We start from the raw sequence: 27,409 nt of genomic DNA, 5'->3' as shown, positions 1-27,409 counted from the left end.
ATAGCTAGCAAAGGAGCACAGGAGTTTGCTGCTTGCGTGAAGAATGATAAATACGATTTAGAAACAAAATTGGGCACTACACGGTTATGCGTGATGTGCCACATAATGCTTTCTTTTGGAGAAAGCACTCGGCAGAGGATATAAGCGCACCCGATTCAACAGCCGGAAGGGAAATTTCTCGTAAGAATTGTCAGGAAAAAAAAAAAACGTGGGCAGCTTGCACTAGTGGTGCAAGGCTGGAGTAAACAGCGGAGCTGGTGATCGACCTAGCTTTGCTTCAAGGTTTTACTAGGATTGGATAAGTTTTGCTAGAAAATGGTAAGTGCTGCTAGGCATGGTATTCCGAATCGGCTCGCTGCTGACACGCAGATTGTCGCCTGGCCGCGCGACACGCTTCAAAATGAGCGGCTTCTTCTTCGGGTGTCCGGATCTTCTTTGGTCGTCCCATGTCAAGGGTACATGTACTCGCCACAGAGTCAACGAGAATTCGGCCGCCGTCGCGGCGGCTCCGAGCTTTATCTCCCCGGTGATGTCACGACCAAGCTGCGACTCCACACTTGCCGGGGTGTGGCTGGTCGAAACTTGCCGAGCCGATGCCAGAGACGCCTGTTGCAGTCACGTACACCGCGCGTGTTCGGCACGAACGCGGGGAAACGCGAACGGCGTCAGCAGCAGCTCTGAGCGCTGCCTCGTTGGTGCTGCTACAATTTCTGCGCTCTCTCTCTAGCTCTCATTTTCTCTTTCTCTCGCCCGAGCATAGCGCGCCCCGTGCGCATGCTCTCCGTCCCTCTCCTTAACGTCCCATGTTAAGCTCCTCGGTTATAATGAAACCTATACACATTCGAATTCCGGGAATTCACGCTGCGTAATTGACAAAAGCATCTCAAAGTACAACCTCATCCCTAATATTTATAGGAGAGCATGTCACACAGCATGCCGTTAATGTTTTTGCCTTACAGATGTTTGAAGAGTCTGCCGGAAAGTTTGGATCACTAGGCGAAAAAACCTATAAGGACGTGTTCACAAGCCCCATACATGTGCCGTCAGCGCCTCCAGTGGAAACAGACATTCGAACGACGTAAGTAGTACATCATCAGACTACCATAACCAAAATTACTTATTGTGGCACTCAAGGTGCCCGAAGTGGAGTTCTCATGCGCCGTTCGTTGTTTTTCCAAGAGCACATCTCCTAAACAAGAAATAAAGATATAAAATTAAAGAAGTCAGAAAGAGCTAAGTTACACAAATAACATGTACCCTTCACGTTAGAGACTGAGCAGTGCTAGTCAGCTTACTTAACGTGCAATTCAATATGCCATACTCTATGCATATAGAGCCTCAAGGAACAGCACTTCTATCAAACAAGCAGATTGACTCAGGCTTTACATTTCGTATATCTAAATTGCGCCGCACCCAGGCGTGTGCTGAATTTTTGCTCGAACTTACAAGTCGCATAGAACGGAAGCAGGTTATATCTCCAACTATTTCACAGAGAACCCAGCTGAGACTGAATGCAGTAGAAACAAAGAGAACAGAAATGAAACGGCACCTAGCATTCACGCTGAAAAAGCAGCGTGATATAACTGCAAATGCAGTAATTGTCTTAGCTCACGACATAAAGTGTACATGAAGCTGTAAGCGGCAAAGTGTACAGAAAAAATGCGAAGGCTTGCGTTAGAGCACTGGACAAATTTAGTGCCGATAGATCGTATTTCACTGCTTACTCTCATATATGCACAGGGGATGCGGAGCAAGAACGAATGCATAATAATTAATTATTTAAATTCTGGTTTTTTTCTGCCAAAACCACGATCTGAATATGAAGCACGCCATTGTGGGCGACTCCGAGTTAATTTTGAGCACCTGGAGTGTTTTAACGTCCACCTATTATAAGTACGTCAGCTCTTTTGCATTTAGCCCCCATCGAAATGCGGCTGCTACTGCTGGGACCGAACCCACGACCACAATCTCAACAGCTCAACGCCATAGCCACTTAGCTAACGCGGTGGGTAAAAACTAATCTTGGGCAAGGTCCAATTATGTAAGTGAAATATGTGCTACTCTACGATGCCTTAGCGCAGTACCTTTCCAATCGTGCTTTGTTTCACACGCATTACAACTAAGTCATTGATGAAAAAAAATATGTGGTATTATGTTCGAGAGATGTCCCTCTCTGTATCATTGGCAGGGCCTAAGGATCACAAATAGGGCGATCAAAGTTTATGAGGTGGAGAAGAATGAGCATCGAAACACTTATTCACAATTTCTAGAGATATCTTACTGATGAGGTTAGCGAATTCTGCAAGTCAGAACATGTGCTCTGAGACAGGGGATCCGTCAATAACGGCATCCGGCCAAGCACTGCCGTTTTTGGGGTATGGATGGTACGATAATTTGAAAAGTTTAAAAGAAGGTACCACAGGAGACGAGGGGAAAAAAGGAAGCAATAGCTTTAGGTTGTTTTCTCCTGCTGCGAGTTCAAACTGCGAATATCTTTGTGCTGTTTAGGTTTGCATGAACTTGCATCATCTTGGCTTCGTGAAAAGTTACTCGATATCACTACAGCGCCAATCCCACTGCTGAGCTCTGTTATGGTTGTCGCTCAACGTCGCCTTGTTCCGATCATGCGTACAGATGCGACGGTTCTTGCATCACTAATCCTCCCAAGCAATTCTGTACAGCATGTTTCGTAAGCGTACCGGCTTGACCCCAGGCGCACCCTTTACGACAGTTCACGCCTTGGTGAGGTACACTACAAAAGCATAAAGTTCAATTACAAGTTGATTACGCGTGGGCAGCCCCATTGCACAAAAGGGCGTGCTCACTTTTTATTTTGCATTTTTATATCCAATGGCGTTAGCGGCCACCCTCGTAACACTTAAGAAACTCAAATTTCCTGTCCCGGCAACATAGCGGCCGAACCATACACAAGAGGTTACGGATAAAAGATGCGCGTGTCAACATGCCGAGCAATGCATTGCTAGGAGCAAGGCCACGAGATTGTTCTTAGACAACGCCGACGAAGTCTTCGCAGTTTGGCATCCTCGCCCCTAATGTTCGTAGGGCCGTGACGCAAGGTTATGCGAGTTTTTCTTGCCACCGCAGGCGGTCCAGGCCCAAGAATCTCAGCGAATACTTCGTAAACAAGGCTTACGAACCAGACCTCGGTGTGCGGGCATCAGCGGCTCCAAGCTGCAGACTGCGTGTCACTTCCGATTATGACGAAGGTACGGTGGGACATCTGACAAGTTCTCGAGTATATGTTGCCTTGCCGAGAATAGCGCAAATGGCACTTCCTGGATGACGGTGTGACTATACGAAGAACAATGCACAGTTTCAGCATAAGGTGGCCGTCCGCAAGCACTTTGCATCATACTAATTTATTGAACTTATTTATATAGAGTAAAACCAATGCCTGAGCAGCCAGTTAATAATCTCTGGGCCCTATAAGAATGAAAACTGGCTCCTTGAATATAAGAGAAGGCGAAAGAACGTAGAAAGTGAACACTGGAAAACAACAGGTACATATTTTAAACACTTCTGTTAATAACTTCATGGCTAACAAAAAGAAAAAATAATGTCACGGAGTGGGATGAGGGATATTGATGAATATGTGATAACTAGCAAAGCTGAAGGTCATTCATGTATCGTTTCCTCTTGTGCTCATTTTATGTGAAAAGAAGCGGCCAGTGCCACTTGCATGCGTCAACGTCTTCTGATAATCACATGCACTGAAAGAAACAAGACAGAAATAGCTTATTAAGTATCGACAGGTTTGCGAATGGTGTGTACAGATTGAGTGCCCGAGAAAGAACAAAATCGTAAAGGGGAAGAGAGAAATAAAAAAAAAATGTGGTTGATCCCTCTTATATAGGAATCGGTATAGAACACGAAAGTGAAACGTGTCTTCACAGAAGTAGTGTAATGTTTATTGCACATTGATATATAATGTCTATTGGTGTTTTGTGGCTAAAGCGCCCTTAGGCGTTGATGCACCCACGCTGACGCCTGGTGGCACGTCTCCTCCATCACGACTACCAACGTCGATGACCATGAGCAACCGTCGTGCATATGGAAGCTGCACTACGCTGCACACGCTAGCACAACGCGAAAGACGAAGCACGTAACTGACACACTAATACAACGCGCAAGACAAAGCACGTAACTGAATCGTCACCGAGTCAAATCAGCGCGTACAGCGCGTCGTAATTGCAGCCTCCGCGATCAACTTCAGAAACATTTTCAGAGCTAATTGCGGAGGCCACGCTCCGCTGTGCTGAGTACGGTGAACGCCACCTAGGTGGCGTTGGTAGTGCTTCTTGATGCCAGCGTCCCTTCGAATGCTGGCATCGAGGCGTCGTAGTGCTGAGACCACCGAAGCGTTCACTGTCGGTGCGCGTTAGTATAGTGCCTAGAATATACTTACTAGTGTGCCGACCGCGGGCTTTCCGGTGGCACGGAGAATGATGCCTTCCGCTGGCGGCCACCAGACGGCGATAGCCGTACGGACCGTGCTATGCCGAGCGGCGTCTTTAGCCAACGCGCGCGTGTGCGACAGACGCCAATGGGCTGTCCCAGCCCGTTTCGCTCTGCGCAACGTTGGTTGAGGTGCAAAGTGTAATCGAAAGAATATGATTTCGTTGCACTTACAAACGATCGTACACACAGTTATCATTATAACGCTACACGATACCGGGTGTTTCTGCGAAAAATACCAATAAATAAATACGCGGTTTCCGAAGAAGTGTAACTTTTTTCCACAGTAAACTATTATATGCGAGACATGTCCACAAATGCTAAATTCACACCAAGTTGTATCTAATTACCATAAATTAAATTAATTACCATAAATGACGGTAATTAAACAGGGCACATTTTCATGGGCGAAACACCGTCGACTAATTTTGAACGAGCGCTCAATGTAGCAATTATTAAAGTGTTTCTCACAAGCGACAGCCGCCAGAGTTAGCCTTCGATCTGCCCTCTTATATTCTTCTCCCACTCGGCAAAACGTTCTGGGTCAGCAGGCGCGCTGAATAATGAGACTTGCTCGTTGTTTGAGCGGTATCCAGTTGTACAATATGGGACAAAACAGGTGCTGTCTTTACGCCTCGTTTTCTGCGACGACATCTCGGTTGCGTCCGCGAACAGACACAAGTGCGAACCACTCGCACAGAAAAGAAACCCAGCAATGACATGCGGAGGCACCACATGCTACTTGCTCGAAAGCTACAACGCGCCGCAACCAACGCAGAGTAATCTAGTAACGGTGGCCGCAACTGACTGCGCTTACGAACGCGCATCCGAAGTGCATCCGAAGCGCAAGCGACGCGTGATGCGCCGCTCGGTTAGCACGGTCCCAAACAGTGTCGCCGTCTGGTGGCCTCCGGCGGAAGGCATCACCGGTGGTGCCAGCGTCTCCCATTGGAAACGCCCGGCGGTCGTCACACTAGTAAGTATATTCTAGGCACTATAGTATATTCTAGGCACTATAGCGTTAGTGTCATAATGCAGTACTTCTCTTTTCTGCTCGTAGGCGGCGGCACCGCCCCGAGCAAGAGCGCGGGTACACGGAGGAGTGTTAGATATATAAGGCGCGTCTGTGTAGCTCTCTGCAAATGCGTTTGTGGCGCAATGGGTTAAACGCTCGGCGATCTATCGTCGCGGACCGAGAGGTCGTGGGTTCGATTTCCAAATTTTGCATGTTTGTGGAACTTTTTCTTCTGGTTTCTTTCTTTGTATTATGTTCGTGTATGTTCGTGTGACGTATTTCCGTGACGGAAATACGTCAGTGAAGTCTTGGTGGACCCCGGCATAAAACACTTTCGTGTTAATAAAAACGAAGCGCTCAAGCTTTCGTTAATGTATTGCCACTATAAATTGGCATTCAGATCTGGTAACGTGAGTTGTCCGTTTGTGTAGAAGGCGGGATATTGTTCGCAATAAATTCCTTATGCCTGTGTGTTGACTGATAGGAACAGGTCAGGCGTTAAGCAGTTATTAACCGCCAATGCGCAGCGAAGCTTTGCAAACCTGGCCCATGATATCGGGAACGATTCATAGTGTCAAAGTGTTAGGGTTTCATACACCTAAGTCGATGGCGAACTTACCAGAGTGTGATCGGATCACGTAAGAAACGACCTTTTGCATTATTTGCTATGAACAAGCTAGAATGCTCCGTCTCGTAACTAGGTCATCATAATTTATTTTGCACTGCAGGACCTTAATGCGCACTATATCCTTGCCTTATTTATTTTATATTTCGATGAGTTTAATTAGGCTCGTGTGCTGGCATGGTTCTACTGAAGCCATCGCACGTTGAGCTTTTTATGCTTCATTTCTTAACTGAGTTTTGGCACCTCTCGCCAATAGCACGTGCTATGTGCACTTATCATTTACATTACTGTTTCTAAGCACACATTCACTGACGTAGACGGACGGATATATCTTCAGGCCTCTCCACATGATTATCCGAATAACCATATCGGCTTACGCTCCGATGAAGCCCACTTACTTACTTATTTACCTCACTTACCTTTCTTACTGTCACGGTGCAGTAAGTCCCGGCTTGGACCAGATAAAAGGAGGCTTGTTCGATCACGTGCCCCCGCCTCCATCAGATTCGGCAGACTGCCCGCTGCCGTTGCCCCGCAAGAACTTGCAACTGGATGTTCACAAGGGTGACTTGGATAGCGACAGCGACACATCGTAAGAGCTTTGACTATTATTATTATATTGAGCTACTCGTCAGGTATCTTCATGATGTAGCACGGAATGTTCTGTGCTTAGTGGGCCAAATATAAAATTTCATTGCTGGTAATGGCCCAAACTTGTACCATATGTTCCGTCACAGGATTAGGAAGTACTAAATAAGCAATAATCACGAGACAAATATCAATAAAACACTAAGGTGTCTTTCTGGCTGCCGCCTAAACTACTCAAAATGATATTATGATTTCTATGCGCGTAAATTAAAAACAGCTAACAGAGGAGTATAACCGTTGGACAACGGACAACAAATGCGCTAATTCGTTGCTGCAGTTCTACACAAGTCTGCATGCTTTTAACCGATGTCCGTTTTGTTTATTTTTTTTACTGCAAATGCTTCGTGGCAAATCCCCCGATTCATATAGGAAGCAAGCTCTCTGAATATACATTGCCAACATACATTGCAAGTTTATTTCATTTTTCTCGTTTTCGTCTTTCTTCTATACACGCTTTGCATGACTGATTGCTTTTACACGTCCTTGTGCGTCTTGTCACAGTGAAAATGAAGAGGTGCAAAAGTATACAAAATTTTAGGCGTCTGCCTATTGCCCGGCACCGCGATTTATAAGAGCACGGTAGCAGGATAGAGGGAGTCGTACAGCCTAGTAGAACTATATCAAGGAAGCTCTGTGACAGTCACACATAAAATACAGAATACAATTTGCAGTTATAGCATGCATGATTGTTTTATGAGGATGTCTTCTATGTGTCCACGTTTCCTTAAACTATCACGTACGTGAGTATACGTCGTGTAAAAACGTTTCGACAACCATATTTCTTTTTCATCGTCCTGCCTGCTTCACCGTGTCAGCCTCGAATCAACCACCTCGGCTGAATCGGTCGAAGAAAAGACGGCTACAAGCGCGCAGGAAAGCTTTGCCACATCATTGCTATCTGACGAGGTAAGAGCGAAGATGCCGCCGACTCCTACGTGCAACACGACTGAAAAAAAAAAACATGTTAAATTAGCAAATATATAAAAATTAAAATGAGTTATTTTCATCAGGGTGTTTCATGCCCGATTGTTTATCGTGTTTCACGATGCGGTATCTAAAATTAACAGTAATAAATTTACATCAGAATCTACTAGCATACTATGCGGTTTCGCCTTCTCGAACATTCGAACCTAGTTCAGTCGGCAGTGCAACATGATTGCCCCGAAAGCAGTGGAAATCATTCCCTAAAGCTTGCGAAATTCGTTACCGTGACGCCATGGGCAGCAGATATCTGTACAGCATGCCATGAATATCGGCGCTAAGTGTCCGGTGAGGGGTAACTGTTCTTTGTGACCGTACAATAATAGACATGCTGCCACCGGTTTGCGACGTCACAATGGGCTCATGTGTTCGTAAAACCGAAGTGGGCACCTCCTAATAGAAGACGCTTTTTAATTAACAAAACAAGACCAACATAAGTTTTCTTGGTGCGTCATCATGGTTTTATCATCGCGCCACTTGTATATGTGCTAGCGGCATTTAGGTATGTTGACCCAGCGGATAACGCTAGAATGTAAGAAAGTTGAGCGAAATGATCTGCTGTGCTTCATGTGCCGATCCTGCTCTCGAAAGCGTCACTTTTGCAAATATACAGGCTGAAACGAGTTTGCGCTTTGCGATTCATTGCTGCAGCCCTCCGAGGTAAACCACATCGACAATCCAGGAAAGCCATGCTCAGACGAAGACCTAAAGGAGGCCCAGATGGAACTGGATCACATGAAAAAGAAAATCGCCGACATCCTTGACAGTGCCCTTGAAAAAGCAGCAGCTAAGAAGGTTTACGGCAGGTGAGGTTGCCTATATATGGGGCATTTTCGGTAGTTGTGCTTGTTATCAGCTGGAGGGTATGTTGCCGCTCATGCCATAAATATTTTATATGAAGCGTAGGTTTATACCTATTCCATGGTATGGAAAGCGCCTCTATGTGTCCTGCTAGGGGCGGCGGTAATTTTTTGTACCTGGAAGTCCTGATCACGGGTTTTCACATCCGCAACTATGTAACTTAGGCAAGAACTCCGGCTCATGCCATACCGTGGCTTCTGGGATCGTCGGCCCGCTCCCAGATCTCGGAGGCTCATTCTCACGCGCTTCTAGTTTACGCCACCACGTCCTGAATCAACTTGAAACTTTCTTTCCCTCCTATTTCTTTCTTTAGATAGCGAGCATTCTTGCTTCGGGCAAAAGAAGAGCTTTCCGCCATTTCGAAACTACATAAGACATTAATTAGTACGTCAGCGTAATTACACATGAACCAGACATACTGGGACTGTGTGTATGCGTGCAATGCTAAAACAGTGGCATGGTAAACACTCATTGCAATTAGTTCATTGCGACATATACACTTCATTTAATGAAGTCAAATTGGGCAGCATGAAAGGTATAACCGTTGGACCGTGGTACATCAAATGCAGTATTTGCTGCAGTTCTACAAGCATTGATGCAAAAGTAAACAGACGAATTCCCTCTGGACACTCTGTGCCCTCTGGCGGCGCCGGCGTGAAGTCCGCGCATAGCTAGTGGTACATACACAGTGAACCAAGTTGGCGTCAAAGAGGTTCATTGAGGAGCGGCACGTATCCAGTAGCATGCACCCAGTGGCCCATGCGAAGTGGCCCCAGGTACATATACCCGGTGACACAAACAACGTGAACGGCCCACACTACCTTCGGGATTCACCCACATGTTTGATGGGAAAGCTAGATAGCTACATATCTGGAAAGAAAACTGGACTGACAATGAAAAGAATGCTATTCGGCTTAAAAAGGCTGAGAAGGGAAACGCGTATTAAAGAAAGAGCGCGCAAAACCACAATCTTTTTTTTTTCTGTTTCTCTCCTTTGGCGCAGCCTCCGCAGGCAGCGTGTCCCTCCATCTGCTGCGGCAATGAGAAGGACCAGCAGTTTGAAGGTGCCGAAGCCACGCCATTCGTCGGCAAGTGACTTTCAAAGACCGCAAGTGTGAGTGAGTGTTCCGGACAGTGGGTCAGATAGAGAGAGAGAGAGAGAAAAGCATTGTGTTCACTCAGAAATAGTGCGGGGTGGTTTCGTCTGCGCACCTCAACCAAAGATGTCTTCAAACCAGTGGTGACGAGTATGCTATTTCTCCTGCTACCCCTACTTTGACATGCGTGAGGTAATGTCCAGTTTGCGTGCAGGTTGTCTTGAAGGGAATGGCAATCTCAGCTCCTGCCTATAGCTAACAGTTGACTGTAGGTTACACAGAAGACAGGTGAAACAACGGTAAAACTAGTTCTACCTCCGTTGCTGATAGCGGCGCGGGAGCTAGTAGTTTATACGTAGAAACCACCGAGGCATCGAACTTGTACTTCTCTTTCTTAATTATGCCAGCTACTGTGGCACCGTAGCGGGAGATATTTACGTCCGGGTAGCACTAATCAACTAGCGATGAGCCATCTCCTATGCTATCGAGAACTTGCACGTTTCCTACACTTACAAAGTCGTGAGCGCAGGAGAGCTATGTTATTCACGCTAAACTGGCTCTTGCACGAACTCAAATCGAAGAGCGTGGTACAGGTGGCGCGCGCTGCACTGTCAAATCGAAGACGAAAGTACTCCACTTTCGGTGCAGAAAATCCAGTAAATTTGAACAGACCTGCAATCTTCGTGACCGAGATTATACTTGAGCCGAAATGCAATGATTTCCTTTCAAAACTGTTCAGTGACTACAGCCTAAAGCGAGAGTATTTCGACGTTTCGCGTGTTTTTGCATAGGAAACAAGGGGTATAAGGCCTGAAACTGAAATCTTGCGGCGGGCTCGTTACTCCCGCAAGTCGCGTGCCTAATCGAACATGCTCAGCACTTTTATTTGCAACTCACTGCAGGTTGTCTTTCTCACCGGAAGAGCCGGAGAAGAAGGATGTGCCGACGCAGACCACCGACTTGGCCTCTGGAAAGCCCCGCGTGGTGTGGTCGATCTACAAGACGTCGGAAGCTGCCGCACAAACTTCTTTCCTGGTCAGTCGGTCGAGTTACGGACTGCATGCTTTTGTTAAATCCCTGACTTCGCTGCACACTTCGTACATTTTGTCTTGTGATGCGTTCATCCTTAAATTTCGATTGATTCATTGACTGATTTACCGGTTCGTTGGGTTCAACTTTTTGGCTTCAACATTTCTGGCCATGAGAGGCCCAACAATGTTTTTTTTTCTGGATTAACTTTCACTAGATCGTTACTGTAACATGCCCCAAATTCAGTGTACACGAGCGTTTCTGCTTTCTTCACCATTGAAATGTGGCCGCCATCCCTGGGAATTAAGCTAGAAACTTTATGCTCGGTAGCAATAAGCCATAGTAACAGCACCAACGCCGTAAATGACCTTAATAGGGGGAACGTCCACCTCCACCAAATAATTTTACGTGTATCTGATGTCCAAGGCTGTTTACAATTTATTTACACGGAAGCCAACGGAGGTCAAGATGGCGACGCTATATCAAGCGGGAACACGTCGTCTTCCTCCTCTTCAGTGCAACCACAGTGTGACGGCTGTTCCGGGTCAATATGCTGTCGTTATTTAAATCGTACGGAGACTTGGTGCATAGAAGGAGCCCTCAGCCGCAAGTTAAATGGTGTAACTCCACCGTTAACTGGATAGCAAAAAATATTTTGCTGAAGCGCTTCTAGCTGCGCCCTATTCCTTTTCATTAGTAATATCTTATCAAATAAAGAGGTGCTGTCTTCTTAAGGCTCCAACACATTTTTATACGCGTGTGACTAGATATAAAAACAAAATTACTGAAAAAGGTGAAGAAAACCTAAACCCACCGCGGTTTTCAGACCTCCCGCTGAACCTTCCCACTTCATGTTTATTCTCTGCAGGATGAATAGTATACGGATGCAAAAATAAAACTGTGACTCTAGCCGCTGAAGTACTAGCCGTGAGAAAGTAAAAGAAATCAGCCTCCATTTTCTCCTGCTGCGCAATGCGTCGCTAAGCTGTCCTGCTTGCAAACTTTTCTCACAGGATTGCAGGTTAAGCCGGGACGACGATTCCGTGTCTTCCCGGAGAACAGATCCTGGTGAACAATCTCCCGTGACTTCTAGCGTCCGAGATTCGACCCAAGCTATGCTCAGCGCCATCCGCGGCGAGCTGCGGAAGTTCAGCGTAGCACAGAGGATGCAGAACGGCGAGAGCTTCGCATAAGGCTGAGCGAAGACACAAACGTGTTCGGTGTGCCCACGCAGCAGGCTCTGTTTCAGCGTATGCTATGCAGATAGGAGTCACAGCTATTAGAGCTGCTGAAGCGGCCAGAGAGCGCGCGGATTCAAAACAGCGCATGCTCGGAATTTGGGTTCGAGGGCATTGCAAAGGGCTTTGTCCCATAAACACTAAGGTCAGGGTAGAGCATGTTGATATTTTCAGTCGTATTGCATTTCTAGTACATGTAAGGGATGATCTTCAGTTCAAACACTGGTATAGATTTGGTTAAGCAGTAAAGTGGGCTGCAGACGTGTGCCTGAGGGAGGTTCATGAAGCTCCGTATTATGTGCACTTCGAGTGCTAATGAATTTGCATTTTTTTCTTGTTTTTTTTTTTTGCAAAGCGTTGAACTAACATTGAGAACAAAATTGACTCTCGCGCATGCTGCATGAATGGAATGAATCTTGTCTCCGTCATGGATACCGATTTCAAGTATTTGCTGAACACATCAGTGTCGCCATTACCCGTCGACAAATCAGGTGGATAGTGGCTTTGCACTATTTACTAATTATGACGTCATCAGTGTAAAGTGTATAAATTGAGATCTGTAAGTGAGAAGCAACTATGATGTTACAGTAGCGGTAGGTGCGCGTGTGCAGTAACAACAGCAGACTTTGCTCACCCGTTTTTTTATGAGTTTGTGTCAGTTGTGTTCCTACGAGATGGAAAAAAACACCACCCTAAAGCAACATCACTCACTGAAGAAAAGGATACCGGAGATCACCATACTAGACACTTTGTCACTAGAACAGGATCTGGTCACACTGGTCGATTACACTCCTGCAGCTTCTCACGTTTCATTGATAACGCCAGTGTAAACACGCAGACACTGTATAATCAAGGCGTTGAGTAACTATGCCCAAAGTTGTTAGGAAATATTTAGCAAGACATTTTAGTGACCATGGTCTATTATATTCCGAGTGAAAGCATATAAATCAGGATGGACTTGAGACAAACGGACGAACTCTCGCGTTTTTTACTTATTGTTGGCACGTAAATACAAGTCAAATTAGAAGGTACGTCAAAGTGAACAAATCCATGCTGGATGTAAACTCGATCATTGCCGTTGGGGCGATAAATATGGAAAGCGAGAACATCTTCAGAACCTTTCAAAATTAATTGTGCGATTGTAGCATTACTTTTTGTTTTCCTTAGGTTGAAAATGCTTTTGAGAGTTGCATTTTGACAAATAGAGGGATAAATGAGAAGAAAAAAAAAACTATTGAGGTTAAACCGATGAGAATATCCGGTTTGCTGCCCGGCACTGGTGGGAAAGGTAAAGATAGAAGGTAAACGAAGAGAGAGGGAGAGAGTACAACCCCATCAGGGTGAGCACAACCCAAGTGCGAAATCAAAAACACAATGGAGTTGTTTTTTCGTCTACTTACATTTCCCTTTAATTTATAGTTTGTACATTTCAATTAGGAACAACTAGTTTACCCTATGCTTTCCTTGTTTCCGTTGTCTGTTGGCTTCCCATGGTCTTCACTAACAAAAATCTGGCCCCCTCGGTGCCCCTTCTTCTCGTTCACTACATAGCGATGACCTAGATTCCGACAGCTTTGATGCCTTCAGGTGTCATACGTTTATTGGCCAGTTGCATTCTCCCAAGTTCATGTATTACGTGACGCCCGAGGTAGAAAGGATGCTCAACATCTGCCGCTATGGCTCTGAATTGTGGCGCTAACACTCCCAAGGCTAGATCTAGTACATATAGTACAGTATAATGCCCGATAAAGTGGATGAGAAAACGGCGCCGCTGTAGGTCAATTGGTAACAGCACCGCACGCGTAATGAGAAGACGTGGGTTCGTCGCCCACCGGCGGCGAATTGTTTTCTCGCCCACTTTAATTTCCATCTAATTTATCACTTATACATCTTAATTAGAACAGGCAATTCGTTGTATGTTTTCCTTGGTTTCATTGCCTGCTGGCTTTATATGTTTGCTAATAACAATAATCTGTCCCCTCGTATCACACTCTTCTTCTTTGAAGTTCCGTAGTCGTTCACACAAGCAGTTGTAAGAACATAGATGGCGTGCTTACAGTTTTGAAGTATTCGAAGCAGCATATCTGTGCACTGCGTTAGTATGGGTGTTACTGCTTACCTTTTCAAGTTCGTCAATGGTGCCGCAAGCCTAACTCATCCACCGTCTCGCTGTGTTGCTAGTACCAAGGGAATCATAGTAGTTTATATGGTGGTTGTTTAATACAACTGCATTGTCATAACCCATTTTCCAGACATTTCAAATAAAGCTTAGACCGACAGAGAAAGGTGAACATGTCACATGCAGAAATGAAATTAATAGACAGGGTAAAGGTCTAACAGGCACGTTTGTAGCACTGTCCCTATAGCGTAGGTACTTATCCCTCTCTTTTTGAACACAGCCATTTTTCATTGTAAGGATCACGATACACCACTCGTTGACACATAATCAGCACGTCTCTGCACTGGGACAGACGTAACATAGGCCGTCGCCTGAACGCATGTGCGTTCAATAAAAATAATTATACAAAATAACACTGCGCAGTACAAAATAACACTGAGCAGTTCATCGCAACAAGCGCACTCAAAAATTATTGTTCATTGGCGACATTTTACGCGGTGATTTTTGTGATTCTACGCGTGCTCGCGGCTTCTTTCACCGTGGAAAGACACATGCAGCCTATACGGACACGCTGACCACGAGCTTTGAAAGACGACATTCGGTCCCTTATTCGCTGGAGCGCAAATTAGCTGGTTACATCCCAATAAGCGTCTGACTTATGCCGACGACTTTGTTGTCCGATGTTGCTATCTTCCACTAATAAAGCATAGACCTATGTGCAGTCCGCTGCTCTGCGGCTGAAACGCCTATAGGCGTTTCTCAGCCGCTAAGGCGCTTTAGGCGTTTCAGGAGCTGAAACGCCTATAAGCGTTTCAGCCGTTGATGTTATTGCAATGTTACTTCCCCTATAAGCCATGAAGATGTTTCTTAGTGGTCATTAGCATGTTCATGCACCCAGAAGAACGCATTCAGCTTAACAAATCATTGCTTATTTTTGCAATGGTACAGCCGCGCTCTTGTAGACAGCATACGAGGCCCGCCGAAGGTCTGCCGTATGGACGGGGAAAACGCTGGTTCGTTTGGCCGGCGTGTCAGACCGGGGTGAACGGGTGGCACCTTATCATTGATTGTACTCACGAGCACCTTCATTAACTGTGTAAAATAAACTCTTCCTGGCTGCTCTTGTTGTGTTGAATGATTGTCCATCTGCGAAAACTTCCATTTGAAATGTATGACATTGACCAGACTTCTTTTTTTGTCTTCTTTTATTCAGCTATCAAACGCAAGGTACAGATGTATCATTTCCAATGTACATGTGCTCACAGCGGTTCAACAGCAACGCTGGCTCACACAGAGTCACAAAAGGCACCTCTTTTCAAGAGAAACAGAACTTAATCGCAGCGGCATAAAACGAGCATGACATTCGCGACCAATCTGTCCACCAATCGCGATTGATGTCGGTGAAGTACTGCGAATGTGAAAGAATTAAGACTTTACATGAAAAGTTTATTTTACACAATCCAGCCGGACAAGAAAGTATTTAATGAATCATAAAAAAGCTAAACGAAATTGCGCCGATCACTTTGTTTAGAAACCTACAGAAGCGTGTGAACAGGTGGCCGCCCAAAAGAAACACTAATTTAAACTTTAAGACAATGAACATTAATATACTTGCGCGAATGAAACCCGCTAGACGTAACGAGAGCACTCTTCAAAAATAAACTTCTTGCATTTAGTGTCACTTCAAATTTCCAACGTTCTATATCTCCGTTAGAGACTCTCAAAAACAGTCAACGACCTGGTCTTTATATATATATATCTATATATATTTCACAGGTATACCTCCCCACACCAAAACGGTTTCGTATGCATTATTATCGCAGTTTCCTGTACTATTCATGCGGGAATGTCGTGGAATCCGTGTAAATTTATGAATTTTTCCGTGCGAATAGCCTGAAATACACGTGAAAATGATTTTTTTACATGATTTATGTGCGAAGCAAACGACCCCTACAACAAAAAGACGAAGGACGAGCGGTAACTAAAACTGTTTGACAACTGACAAATAGCTATCGGCATTCGACCAGTGTCTTCTTGCGTGTGAGATCATGTACTTCGCGCTAAACTTATGGTTACAAAAAAAAAATCGTGTACCGAATAGCCCAAGAACTTCGACTCAATTATATGGAAATGCATACGGAATCGTCCCGGTGGGGCTGCAGCAAAATATCCACCAAAAAAACAAGCGAGGTGCCTTCAGCCTACACACTTCGGCGCGGTACTCACTCTAATTGTAGCTGACGGTGAGCTCAAAGGTCTATGTACACGTTATCACACGATCCAGCAAGGACACCTTGCGTTCCGTCCATATATTGCGTGCGACCGCCTTGTGGTGTTTGCCTATTTACACGTCTCGTGCTGTCCTCAATGAGTGCTCGTCGCTCCTTGCGTCGCGAACAAGGCTGCAGCGGCGAGCGCGGCTGATGACGTCACCTTGTTGCGTCACAGGCGAGAAGACAACGCTGGGATACTCCACGTGACCGAGGCAGAACCGAGGCACCGGATGAGCGAAATAAAGCTGGGGAAGCAAACAGCTCTTTAGAGTACGCAAACACGATTGTAAGTGAGCGTTGAATAGACTTAAATGAAGTGTTTCATAGCGGGTAATTAAAGAGAAAGATAAGTTCATGGAGGTTATCTCGAGAATTTTCGCAAATCCGCTGTGGTGTACGAAAACACTGTAGGGTTAGATATAATCGGTATTGTTTAACCTAGTTACCATAACTAAGCTGGGTTGATATATATATATATATATATATATATATATATATATATATATATATATTCGCTTATGGAGGTCAGATGAGTTTGGCTACCAACGTTTACAGTGAGCTACTCGCTCACTGCGAAACACACTATGAGGGCGAACACGAAACACTGTTTTCTATGACTGAAAGTGAAATGACCAATTTCAAATTGAAAGTCCAACCATAAATGCTGTTCTCGCCTCCACTGGTACAAGGTACACGTAAGCTTTACAGCGCCAAATTCGCACCCGTGCTAACTGACGACTTTCATTTTTTCTTTACAATAACTGTTGTCGGACAGCCGCTTCCGCCAAGAACGCTGTCACCAAGCCCAACGACGCGCAAAGACGCCAACATCTGCACCAACAACTGGCAGTCCTACACTGAGCTCTCATCAGCGCGGCGAGCAAAATCCGGTGGCTAGTGTGAGCTTTCAGCTTAAAGGGAGGCCAAAGAGAAATTTTGCGCGAAGCTTGATGAGCACGCTGAAATCTCGAGTACTACACTTATTACTCGTACAGTAAGCGGATGGTTGATAAGCTGTAATGGACGCAAAAACCATCGCGGGGGCGACTGCTGATTGAAAATGTCTGCAGGAAGGTACCGCGACGTCATAAATTTTGACTTCGTCGTTCTGAGAATGGTGGATTATTTCTCAACTAACGAAAATTATACTGCACGTGAAGGTGAGCAAATGCAAGCAGGAAAACGTTCATAAACTTGAAGTCCGAAAGTGCAACAATAGAATGAAATCCGAAACTTCCTAATTGTCGTGATCAAGCGGCTTGGCTTGGTGCGACATATTCAAATGGAAAAAATTAGTTTCCACTCTCTCTTCCACTAACCACACCACATTCCCCCTCGAGATTAAAATCCAGTGTTTCGAAAAATACATGCAACCTACAAGTCTGAACTCCAATTAGTTTCTCTTTAGCATCCCTTTAAGTATGGCCTCCGAAATTACGAGCAGTCGTGCGGTCATCTCGGAGGTCACCCCTTCAGTGCAGATCTCGGAAGCGGGCTGCCCGGCACGCACGGCGGCGACGTCGACGCCGCACTGGACACGGGGAGAGACGGAGTATGCGCATGCGTTCGAATCTGATGCGGCAATGAGTGTTGTGAAGCGAGTGTTAGGTACGACAGTATATAAGACGGAAGGAGATCGATCCCGACTGCCCGCGGGCCCGTCACAGCGCGGGCCCCTCCCGCTGGCGAAACATCGCCGCTCGTCGCGCCCCTCATGAAAGACTATATTCCAGGAGGAGGAGGAGGAGAAATAGGAAAGGGCTGAAGTAGGCGTGCCCTAGAAGATGGCTTCGGCAAGACTCGTGTTACACAACTACGGCACAGCTTGATTGACCAGCCAACGCAACAGCATCGGTACGGGAGATGACAGCCGTTGCCCAATGTTTCGTTTTTGACGCTGCTGATATTGCTTTACAGAGTCCGGGTTCCGAGCAGCAACATTACGAGCTCAAGTGGGCGTGGTGTTTTGGATACGCTTCGCGGAGGTGCTGCGGCACTAAACGAGTAGAGATTGAACTGTATTTGGCTAAATGACGTGACTACAAGAGCGCTAGACCGTGAAACAATATCGCGCCCTTCTTTCTTCGGGCCAGAGCGCCGACAATGCAGCACGTAATAAACTAAACCAAGCAACCTATCGAAAGCAGTCCGAAGCATTTTCGAAGTTGGTACGCCACCAGCCTCTCGGGCACATTCGATAGTGGTTTGTTCACAAGCTGGAATTTCTCGTTTTGAGATCTTTAGGCTTGACGAACGTTTGCCGCTTGATGCACGAATTTTCTCATACGCTCAGTGTGACGAGTTCTTATTAGCGTCAGCGCGTAACTACTGAACAACTGTCAGATCACTGTACTGTAATAAACGCACAATTGAGTTTGTCAGAACAGTGCTGACCATTATGCACCTCACGGTAGGCTGTCGAAGACTGATTTCGTCTGTAGATCTAGCATGTGAGGTTTTTCTGCAAACTGTTAACGGCTGCGCTTGCACTTCAATCTGCTTATTATGCCGATCGCAAAGAAAAACTATTAACTGTGAAAACATTTTGTGTCACAGTTACCATGCTGTCCATTTCCTCATTTACAATTCATTTTATTTTATCAACTTATCTCATAATCCTTCTAAGCTCATACATGATGGCTTTCGCCGCACAGTTAAGGATTGCAACAAATCTCAGAATCGTCGTCGAAGTCACGAGGAAACCATAACGACCGAATGTGGACACAATCACTGACAACAGAAATAATTTTTTTTTAAATACGCGGCTCCGACAGTTTTTAACTATTGCTTGTCACACGGTTTGCTTGAAATAAGATCAGACAGTTTGTAGACACGGCAGGTACACGTGTTGCGAAGCTCACTGGTAGTCCCTTGCCCGCAAGACACAAACTAAGCTCTACTAACTCTTGCTACCTTTCATTCACTGCCCGCAAGATTCACAAGAATTCATTCACTGCCTGTCAGCCCTGCAACCAACTCATCATGTGACGTGCCCGTGTGCCACAAAGCTCAAGATTAAAGGGGAAAAAATGTGTACACCCTCCTCCTGGTTAGCGACAAAAAGAAGTAATAAAGACAAATGCACACAGAGTTGTCAACCCTGCGCCCCAGTCAACTGAGCGCCGACCCCATAAAATTACTCTCTATACACGTAATGTACACGTGATGTCCTGCCTCTGACATGCTGGTTTCACCGAGATCGAGAGAGAGTGAGAGAAATGGAATCAGAGCGTGGTAGACACGTACAGCTAACACACTAATGTACACTATTTACACTCGAGTGTTCTACGACCACATATGCTGAGCGTTACACAGAGTCATCAGGCTAGTGTTTAGGCACATTCTACATATTCGCGAGTCTCACGCCGGTGCGGTAAAGTGGTATGGGCGTGTATCACCAGGAAGTGCAGGCGCCACAGGGAGCATTATTTTGCTCTTAGCACACGCAGAAAACAAGTATTCCCCCGAAAAATTTTGTGAGGAAAGACATATACACGCCGAATCCAGGAATCAGTCGCCCGTCGCTGGGGCAGAGATCACCGCTGAGTCCTTCTGCAGACGAGTTTCCGGGCTAAGGTTCGAAGCCCTAGTAAGGGACAAACCATTGCGCTTCGGATACTTACATCACTTAATTTTTAACACCCTAAGGCCAATAACTCCGACCGGGTAACACAGTGAAAGGTCGCGAAACTGCAGTGAGAAACCATTGAGTGGGCTACTGCTGACTAGTGCACACGACTTTCACGGCTGGTAAAACGGTATTACAGCCACTCGATTCATTTCTTACCACTCATACTAATCGTACTAGTTTGACGGCAACAAGCGTAACCTGCCATGTACTAAGCCCCGAACCCGCGAAAAAGAACAAAACCAATAAGAAAAGAAAAACAAAGCCCTTAATATTCTTAAAATACTGGTACCACATAAATCCATGAGTTGAATATTGTGAAGCGTTATTAAATGCTCTAATGAAAACAAATTCCATTTGCGAGCACGCGAACAAAATCTTTAACAGAGCGGACAAAGTAAGAATGAACTACGGATCTCGGAGTCTACGTGCGAGGAGCAATGGAACATTGAACACTTACTTGGAATGACTAACGCAGATATTTCAAATTGCTAGCAGAACGCATGCGGCGCAACAAAAACCCGTACAGATAAAACTTAGCGCTACGCGCTGCCATGCGCATTATCAGATGGCAGCGATCGTGCATGTTCATCGACGGAGGCCTCTAGCGGCGGAGCACTCCGCTCCAGAAATTATGTGCTATGCTCTACAAAAATGTTAACTATGCAAAATAACTTCTTGTCTCAATGTACAATGTCAAGCACTTCATCAGTTTTGCAAGTTTCACTTTTTTTTCTTACAAAGCTATAACTCGATACACTATGCTACGCGTCAACAACTCGAGGAATCACACTTCATGACAAAAACTCGTCACAAGGATTCTGCGATCACATTCTATACCACCAGTTACTCGGAACGGCCACAACATCATCATAAACTACACATAATACACGACTAATGTAACACCAACTAAGCGGTTCAGCGTACGATTTCTCTAAGTCTAGCAGTATGTCGGTGAGTATTCGTCCTCTCTTAGCAAAATGAAGCAAATTAAGTGCGATACATAAGCACAGGATCATTTGTTCACACCAGCAAACATTGTCTCGGGCGAGAAAAGAAAACCACATGCATACACGACGACGACATGGTGCCTTCATTGAAGGGGCGTCACATAGATTTCTTAAACTCAACCGTTAATCATCCAACAAGAGCGACGGCGAACGAATAAATAAGCAGGCTATCAACAATATACCGTTTTGTACAAGCAGTGCTGTGTTGGGAGAAATAAACTTCATGTCATTCTTGACGATGCTATATGTTACAGAGATATCGTATGAACATCAGGATCACAAGCATACGCCGCTAGCGGCGACAGGCGGTCGAAATGCTTGCTGACGTCATTTTCTCTGGAATGTGCCCAACATGTTGTGGTTGTTGAGAAACCATGAGAATGTGAGGATTCTCAGCTGGCATGTACTGTACGTAATGTTGTATCGCTACAAATGCGTGTGAAACGCTGCTTTTGGCTCGGTCCATCTTAGAGGAGTTGCCTATAAGTGAAAAGCCCTTAAGATGGACGGGCTCAAAGACATTCTCGCAGCTTGAAAGTACAGTAAGGAGATCAGAGACAACTTGAGGTCAGCAAGAAAATACTCGCGGCGTGATGGTTGCTTCACCGGGAAACAGAGCCACACGTTCGCGCACAATGAGAAAATAAAAAGAGAAATGCAGGTATTTACACGCCAGAGTTCAGTTCGAAATCCCATAAAACAATACCGCCGAGCGAACAGAGTCCGACATCAGTATCTAAGTAAAAATGAAAATGACACACGTGGTTAGAGAGTTATAACCTTTCCTACATTCACCTCATTCTAGGAAGTCATTGCTAAACGAAATTTTCAAGGACATACTGTTTTTCTCACTAAAATGCTGACACGCGTTAAGTAAGGGAACGACATTCTTCCTTCGTTGAGCCTGCGTGAAAATATAACGTTATGGCTTCGGCTTAACCTTCCTACTGAGTGTTCTTCGGCTTCCCGACCTCTCTATAGAACAGCTCGAAAAGGTGAACTCCGCGGAGTCGCCAATCAAGGTCTCACGGCTGCTCACGTGCGTGACCTGGCAAGGATAAAAGGAGCGCAATCTGACACACCTTTTCCTACGTCCGGCCAACATCCTCCGCCAACGAAACAAAGCGTTCGCGAAGAAACATGCTGCTTCATCACATCCTGAACCTTAAGCGGCGTTCCCGTAAACGTCAAACCCTGGCGCCGCACCCGTGTCACCTGGCACCGAGTGTCCACACGAGTTCTCAAGTTGAACCATAGTGGAGAGTTGGGTAGGGACCGTGTCCAACTCGATGCTCCTCAGTCATCGGCTTTGATTGAAGCGCGGATGCGCCCGTCTGCACCTCGGCCGCTGTGTCCGGTTAGCCGCCCTGGAGGCGGCTCGGACTCAGTCGTTAGCCCTGCTCTTGCTTCGCAGGGAGGTGCAGAGGTCCTGCAGTCATCAGATAGTCGTCTCGAACGTGTAAGTCACGTTGAAGGAGGGGTTGTCGAAGGAGTTCTCGCGCCCGATACCGCCGTTCATGCTACCATTCTCATCCGTGACGTCGGGCCTCAGTGACTGCTGCGTCTGCGCCGGCCCCCAGCCCTCGGTGGGCCTCATGGTGACGGCCACACGCTGCGCAAAAGAGAGAAGCCAGAATGAAGACACTCGCTCCTAATTGCTGGGCCTAATTGCTAGGCCTGGTTTAGCAGGGTAGAATAAGAAGAGTAGTATGTGAAAAAGTTTAAAAAAAATGTCGCATTGGCTGTACCGGAAACGCAGCCATAGTGGGGGTGCGTGAAACGTCTTAAGACGTCCATGCTGTTGATGTTGTAGACTAGGGTACCGAAATGAAGTTAACCGATACAGGAGTGATAGTTATTCATCCATTACAAAGGTTAGACGCTTAACTTATGATACAGCTAGTGGGGTCCTACGGTCTAGTCTTCCATTTCTGCTCACTCCCTACTCGTAGTGGGCCCGCCGGGGTCAAAGATGGAGGGCGCGAATTGGCATCCCTCCGCCTTGCTGCCCGACTTTCTTCACGCAAATTCTTGAACCTACGTGTCGAACACGGGGACGCCATAGCCGAGCAACTGTCAAATGTCTGCAACAAATCGCGCACTTGTAAGCCCTATAACTTTTGATGAGCACAGGTTTGAGTTTGATGGATTATACCCTCTATGGCAGAGTGAGCTCTCTCAAACGTGACTACTGCCGCTCGGATCGACAAATGTACTACCGAGCTATGCCTCTGTTGCCGCCGAGCGAAAGCCTAATTTAGCTCTGATGGCGTAATGCTGCTGCTGCGGATGATTTAATGGCCTCCCCTTTGAAAAGGTGGTGACAAATACTCACCTAGCCTGCGTGATTTATTAATCACCTAGCCAGCGCGATGTGTAGCGCTACAACTGCGCCATTTGAGCACGCTACTCATGAAAGATCGAGTAATGGTTTGTTATCTCGACACAATACCAAAGTAAGGCGCGTTGGTTGTACGGCTGCAAATGCGTAAGCGATAATGACATAATGTGATTTCGTTGCCTGCGGTTTTAGCAAGCGACCTTCTCTGACCTATTTTAAAGACATTTCCCCCTCAAAAAATAAAAAAGGACAACTATACAAGTTGTCACGTCAGTACTTCTTTAAAATTCTTTTTTAGTATCAATTAAACTGGCTCACCGACCACGTTGAATATTTCCTTCAATGTGAAGGCCACTTGAAACTAAGACAAAAACAAAGGTGAGGTCTCCTTTAGAGAAGCTTAGTTTAAGCCCGAACGGCTGTTAAAAGTTCTCCATAAGACATCAATTGTTTTGTTTTTATGCAGCCGACATCGTCTGTTTGCTTTCAAAGGCGAGCTTTGCCGACTGTACGAGATGCCGACGAATGATTTCATATTTGTGGAGGATATATACCACGCAAACGAATGAAATAGTATTTATAGTATTTATAGAATGAAATAGTGGCCGTTTGCACCCATAGTGGCCTTTAATAGTTGTCCGGTGTATCCAGCTGTTAGCGCACGGACTTCGCCGCTATGGGTGAGCTGATCTTGCGCAATTAATCCTATAACATAGCCGATTCTCTCCGGCGCATGTAAAGTAATCTGCACTTCAGTGTTCAAGAACCGAATTTTCACTAGAATTTTATAAATGATCATTCGAAGATTGAAATATGTTCTTTAGATTAATGGCTGCAATTATATACACAGTAAGCCTAAGCCACAGCATTACAAATATCAGAAAAACTTCGAGCACTCATTGTTGTGATTTCCTGGGATTTGATGAGCAGTGTTCGTGAAAATCTTGAAGGAAATAATATAGAATTGCGCGTATTAGCAGCTAAGCACCATCATCTTGCTTTGCGAGCATGACAATGAGCATAATGTGCTCAATTAAGTAAGAAAAAGATAAATGTGTCGCATCAGATTAATTTGCGGATTTGCGGTTTACGGTCGCTAATGTGACAGTGGCTCCCAATGGAAAGGGCAAAGGCCTACAACACGCGAGAGAGCAAAATGCCATTTTACATAAGGTGATTTGGCACTTACTTTACAAGCCATATATGTCAACTACCCCGTCTGGCAATGTAAGACATGCGGTGTGTGCCAGAAAGCTGCTTTCCAAGAGAGATGCCAGTCTTGATAGCCGCGGAAAGTTGGCAGTGGTGTGGAAACGAGGGTTGCAACCTTCATCCGCGTGAATCCTATTTATAAAAGACGACGCACCGGTAGACAGTTCCCTTTATGCTTTTCAACGCGGTGGCATAATTTCGCAATAAACATTTGTTCTCAGTCTTTGAAGGCAGCAAAGCTAACTAGAATCAAGGCTCACCTTCCATGCTCGTCGCTTGGAAGACACACTGACAAAGATTAAGTAGTGCAGGTCACCTAGCGGGTGAAGACAATATAATGACGGGAAACGAGAAACATTCGTGGCGAGCGCTTGCAGTGAGGCAACTGTTTCCCGTGTAGCGAGGCCATATTTCCGCGGTTTCAATATTACGCGACGTAAAATACACGACCGACAAAGGCTATTCAGTATTGCGCAATAGATATAGGGCTTGATTTCTTTTAAAGCACCTAATTCGCGGCGGCTTACTTCAGATGAGCTGGTTAATGAAATGAAAGCAAACTTTATTTTAAGGTGAGAACTTACGAAAGCGTTCATTCTTTTTGAAACGAAAGCAATTTAGTGCTTAATGAATGCCTATCAATGGACATGCATTTTTTATTAAGAAATTGGAAGGAGCACCAACTTTGAGATAGCCGTCGCTGAAATGCGCCAGTGAGGTACACAGCTGTTCAGCATAGCGTTCTCCCGCAGTGCACATAGAAGAGTGCTAGGGAGCATAACAGTGCGCTGAATGCCCCTTTTAGTGGCACACATCATGCCGGTATATATGACGAACAATTATGCCGGTGCCGATACACCTGGCAAATTAACATGCACTCAGCACTGACTAGATACGATTACGATTCGATTCTGGTGTCCGCCGTAACGAATAACGTGTTGCGGGAAAAAAAAATGAATTAGGCTCCTTCATATTTGTAATTTTCACCTTCGACAAACTCAACACTTTACATGCATCGGGTGACGTGCTGCTCACTTGTTTTATTACTGTCATAGTTCGTCAGATAACGAAAATTCAGTTTCTCGTTTACAGACTTCTGACTAGACGTCCGGTTACGAACGGCATTACATGCAAGTATCATATGCAGACCTGCCAAACTTGGAATATGGAAAGTGCTAGTGTCGAATCAAAGAAAAGCTAAATTTTGGCGAAGTACACTAAAGGCTGTTTGTTTGCTCAACACGTTGAATGCTCATTAAAGATTCACATACTGTTCTGTAGGGGTGCACTGAACAGGCACTCGACCCTAATTGTGGCAGCAGGAATTATCTGCGTCTCTGCGTAATGCTTACTAAGATTGTTCACGAAATATTGCCGTAACGGCGGACAAAATTTCAGCTGCCTTTATGCACTAAATGGTCTCGCTGCTGTGGGTAGATCTGGTTGACCGATAAGTCTGAAAAACCAGGCTCTGAAATGTTGTCTAGCGACTGTCTCTGCATTCTTCTCAAATTAATTCTGAACTAAACCAAATGAAAATTAGAAAATCGTAAAATTGCTGGCGTCACCATGAGAACCATAAACAAGCTCTGCAGATCGGGAATTTCACGACAAAATTATAGAAACTGGCAGGTATGCATAGGTAAATAAGCCTCTTTTTTTATCAAGCAGGTTTCACGTAAACTTTAAAGTTTAATTTGTTTAGAAACAGAAAGATATCCCATACTCGATTCGATATTCGGAGGTTGTTTTTTTGGAAATATTCGAATTTCATTTCAGTAGGAAATTTCACTATTCGAGCACCGCAGATAAACTTCAATAAATTTTGTTGGAACTCAAAACATGTCGAAATATCGGACTGCACAAGCAACGTTTTAATAGAACAGGTGGAACAAATTAATTACTTGTCGCTTCAGTGTGCGGCTGTTAACAAACGGTTAGCTTCATTAGGGAGAGCCGAGCACTTTCTCATCAAAAATCTTGGAGCGTGCTAAACAGTACGTCTTCCGTAGTGTGAATATAGGTGAATGACTTACGTGTCCCAGGCTGCCTTTAGGCACCGAGCAGAGCTTGATGATCATGAGGACGACAATGGTGACTAACGGTATGAACACGATGGTCCAGCCGACGCCGATGGCCCAAGGTGGGTAGTCCTTGCCTTTCGCTTGAGAGTGTTCCATGATGTTGAAGATCAGGATGAACTGGGAAACAAGGAATAAATGATCTCAGCATTTACGGCAGGGGTGCATACGAATATGGACTAAATTCACTCCAGCTTCCGCTTTTAACATTCATCGCCCGAGAAATATAAATTTGCGCAAACAGCTATTCACACTGTAAACAGACGTATGGTCGTATATCTGTGAATTAAAATTAGGGATGTAACGTCTCTGTTAAAAGCTCTGTTGCCACTACGAATGACGAATTCGTTATTACAGAAGACTATACTCCGTTTCATACTGAGCGTGCAACGTTGTAGAATCTACGCAGGAAATTCAGTCACCAAAATGTATCACTCCGCGCATTTAGTCTTATATGCTTCGCTGCGGCCGATGGCGTCTGCTCGCGCAAGCACGCACGTAAGGGTGCCGCGATGGCCTGCAAATAAATATTAAAAAAACATCCGAAAGGAAAACAACGAAAAAGAAATTGACCTAGAACAACGTATTAGCTGCTAGCACGCAGTGTTCCTTTTTAAGGGTATTTTTCCCCTAATACTGAATATAAAAAAATATCAAAGTTTCGCCATAAAATCGAAGTAATTAATGCAAGCAACATGTTAGAATAATACCCGAAGTGTAAGGCTCGTAGCTCTAGTGGCACTATGAATTGAAGATTATGTAAGCTAAGTAAAAA

The 27,409-nt window shown here is 45.3% G+C and overlaps 2 protein-coding genes across 4 annotated transcripts in view; one reads left to right on the top strand and one right to left on the bottom strand.

Annotated features, from left to right (window-relative positions):
* LOC119450313 (uncharacterized) overlaps positions 1-15,207 on the top strand; it is a 33,737-nt gene extending 18,530 nt beyond the window's left edge. The window contains exons 6-13 of the mRNA XM_037713737.2: positions 960-1,078; positions 3,106-3,227; positions 6,558-6,708; positions 7,580-7,670; positions 8,397-8,551; positions 9,610-9,720; positions 10,606-10,738; positions 11,746-15,207. Of these exons, the coding sequence (XP_037569665.1) occupies positions 960-1,078; positions 3,106-3,227; positions 6,558-6,708; positions 7,580-7,670; positions 8,397-8,551; positions 9,610-9,720; positions 10,606-10,738; positions 11,746-11,925 (1,062 nt within the window). The 3' untranslated portion in view covers positions 11,926-15,207. The remainder of the gene's footprint in view (positions 1-959; positions 1,079-3,105; positions 3,228-6,557; positions 6,709-7,579; positions 7,671-8,396; positions 8,552-9,609; positions 9,721-10,605; positions 10,739-11,745) is intronic.
* A 69-nt stretch (positions 15,208-15,276) lies between these two features.
* Positions 15,277-27,409, bottom strand: part of LOC119450314 (sodium- and chloride-dependent glycine transporter 1) — a 122,902-nt gene continuing 110,769 nt past the window's right edge. For all 3 annotated transcript variants that reach the window (XM_037713739.2, XM_037713738.2, XM_037713740.2), the window contains exons 13-14: positions 26,590-26,754; positions 15,277-22,612 (exon numbers count right to left, since the gene is read on the bottom strand). In XM_037713739.2, the coding sequence (XP_037569667.1) occupies positions 22,439-22,612; positions 26,590-26,754 (339 nt within the window). In that variant the 3' untranslated portion in view covers positions 15,277-22,438. The remainder of the gene's footprint in view (positions 22,613-26,589; positions 26,755-27,409) is intronic.

The sequence above is a fragment of the Dermacentor silvarum genome, chromosome 4 (assembly GCF_013339745.2).
Source record: "Dermacentor silvarum isolate Dsil-2018 chromosome 4, BIME_Dsil_1.4, whole genome shotgun sequence".
NCBI classification, from domain to species: Eukaryota; Metazoa; Arthropoda; class Arachnida; order Ixodida; family Ixodidae; genus Dermacentor; species Dermacentor silvarum.
Note: the sequence above shows the minus strand (reverse complement) of the source record. Positions and strands in the feature narration are given on the sequence as shown.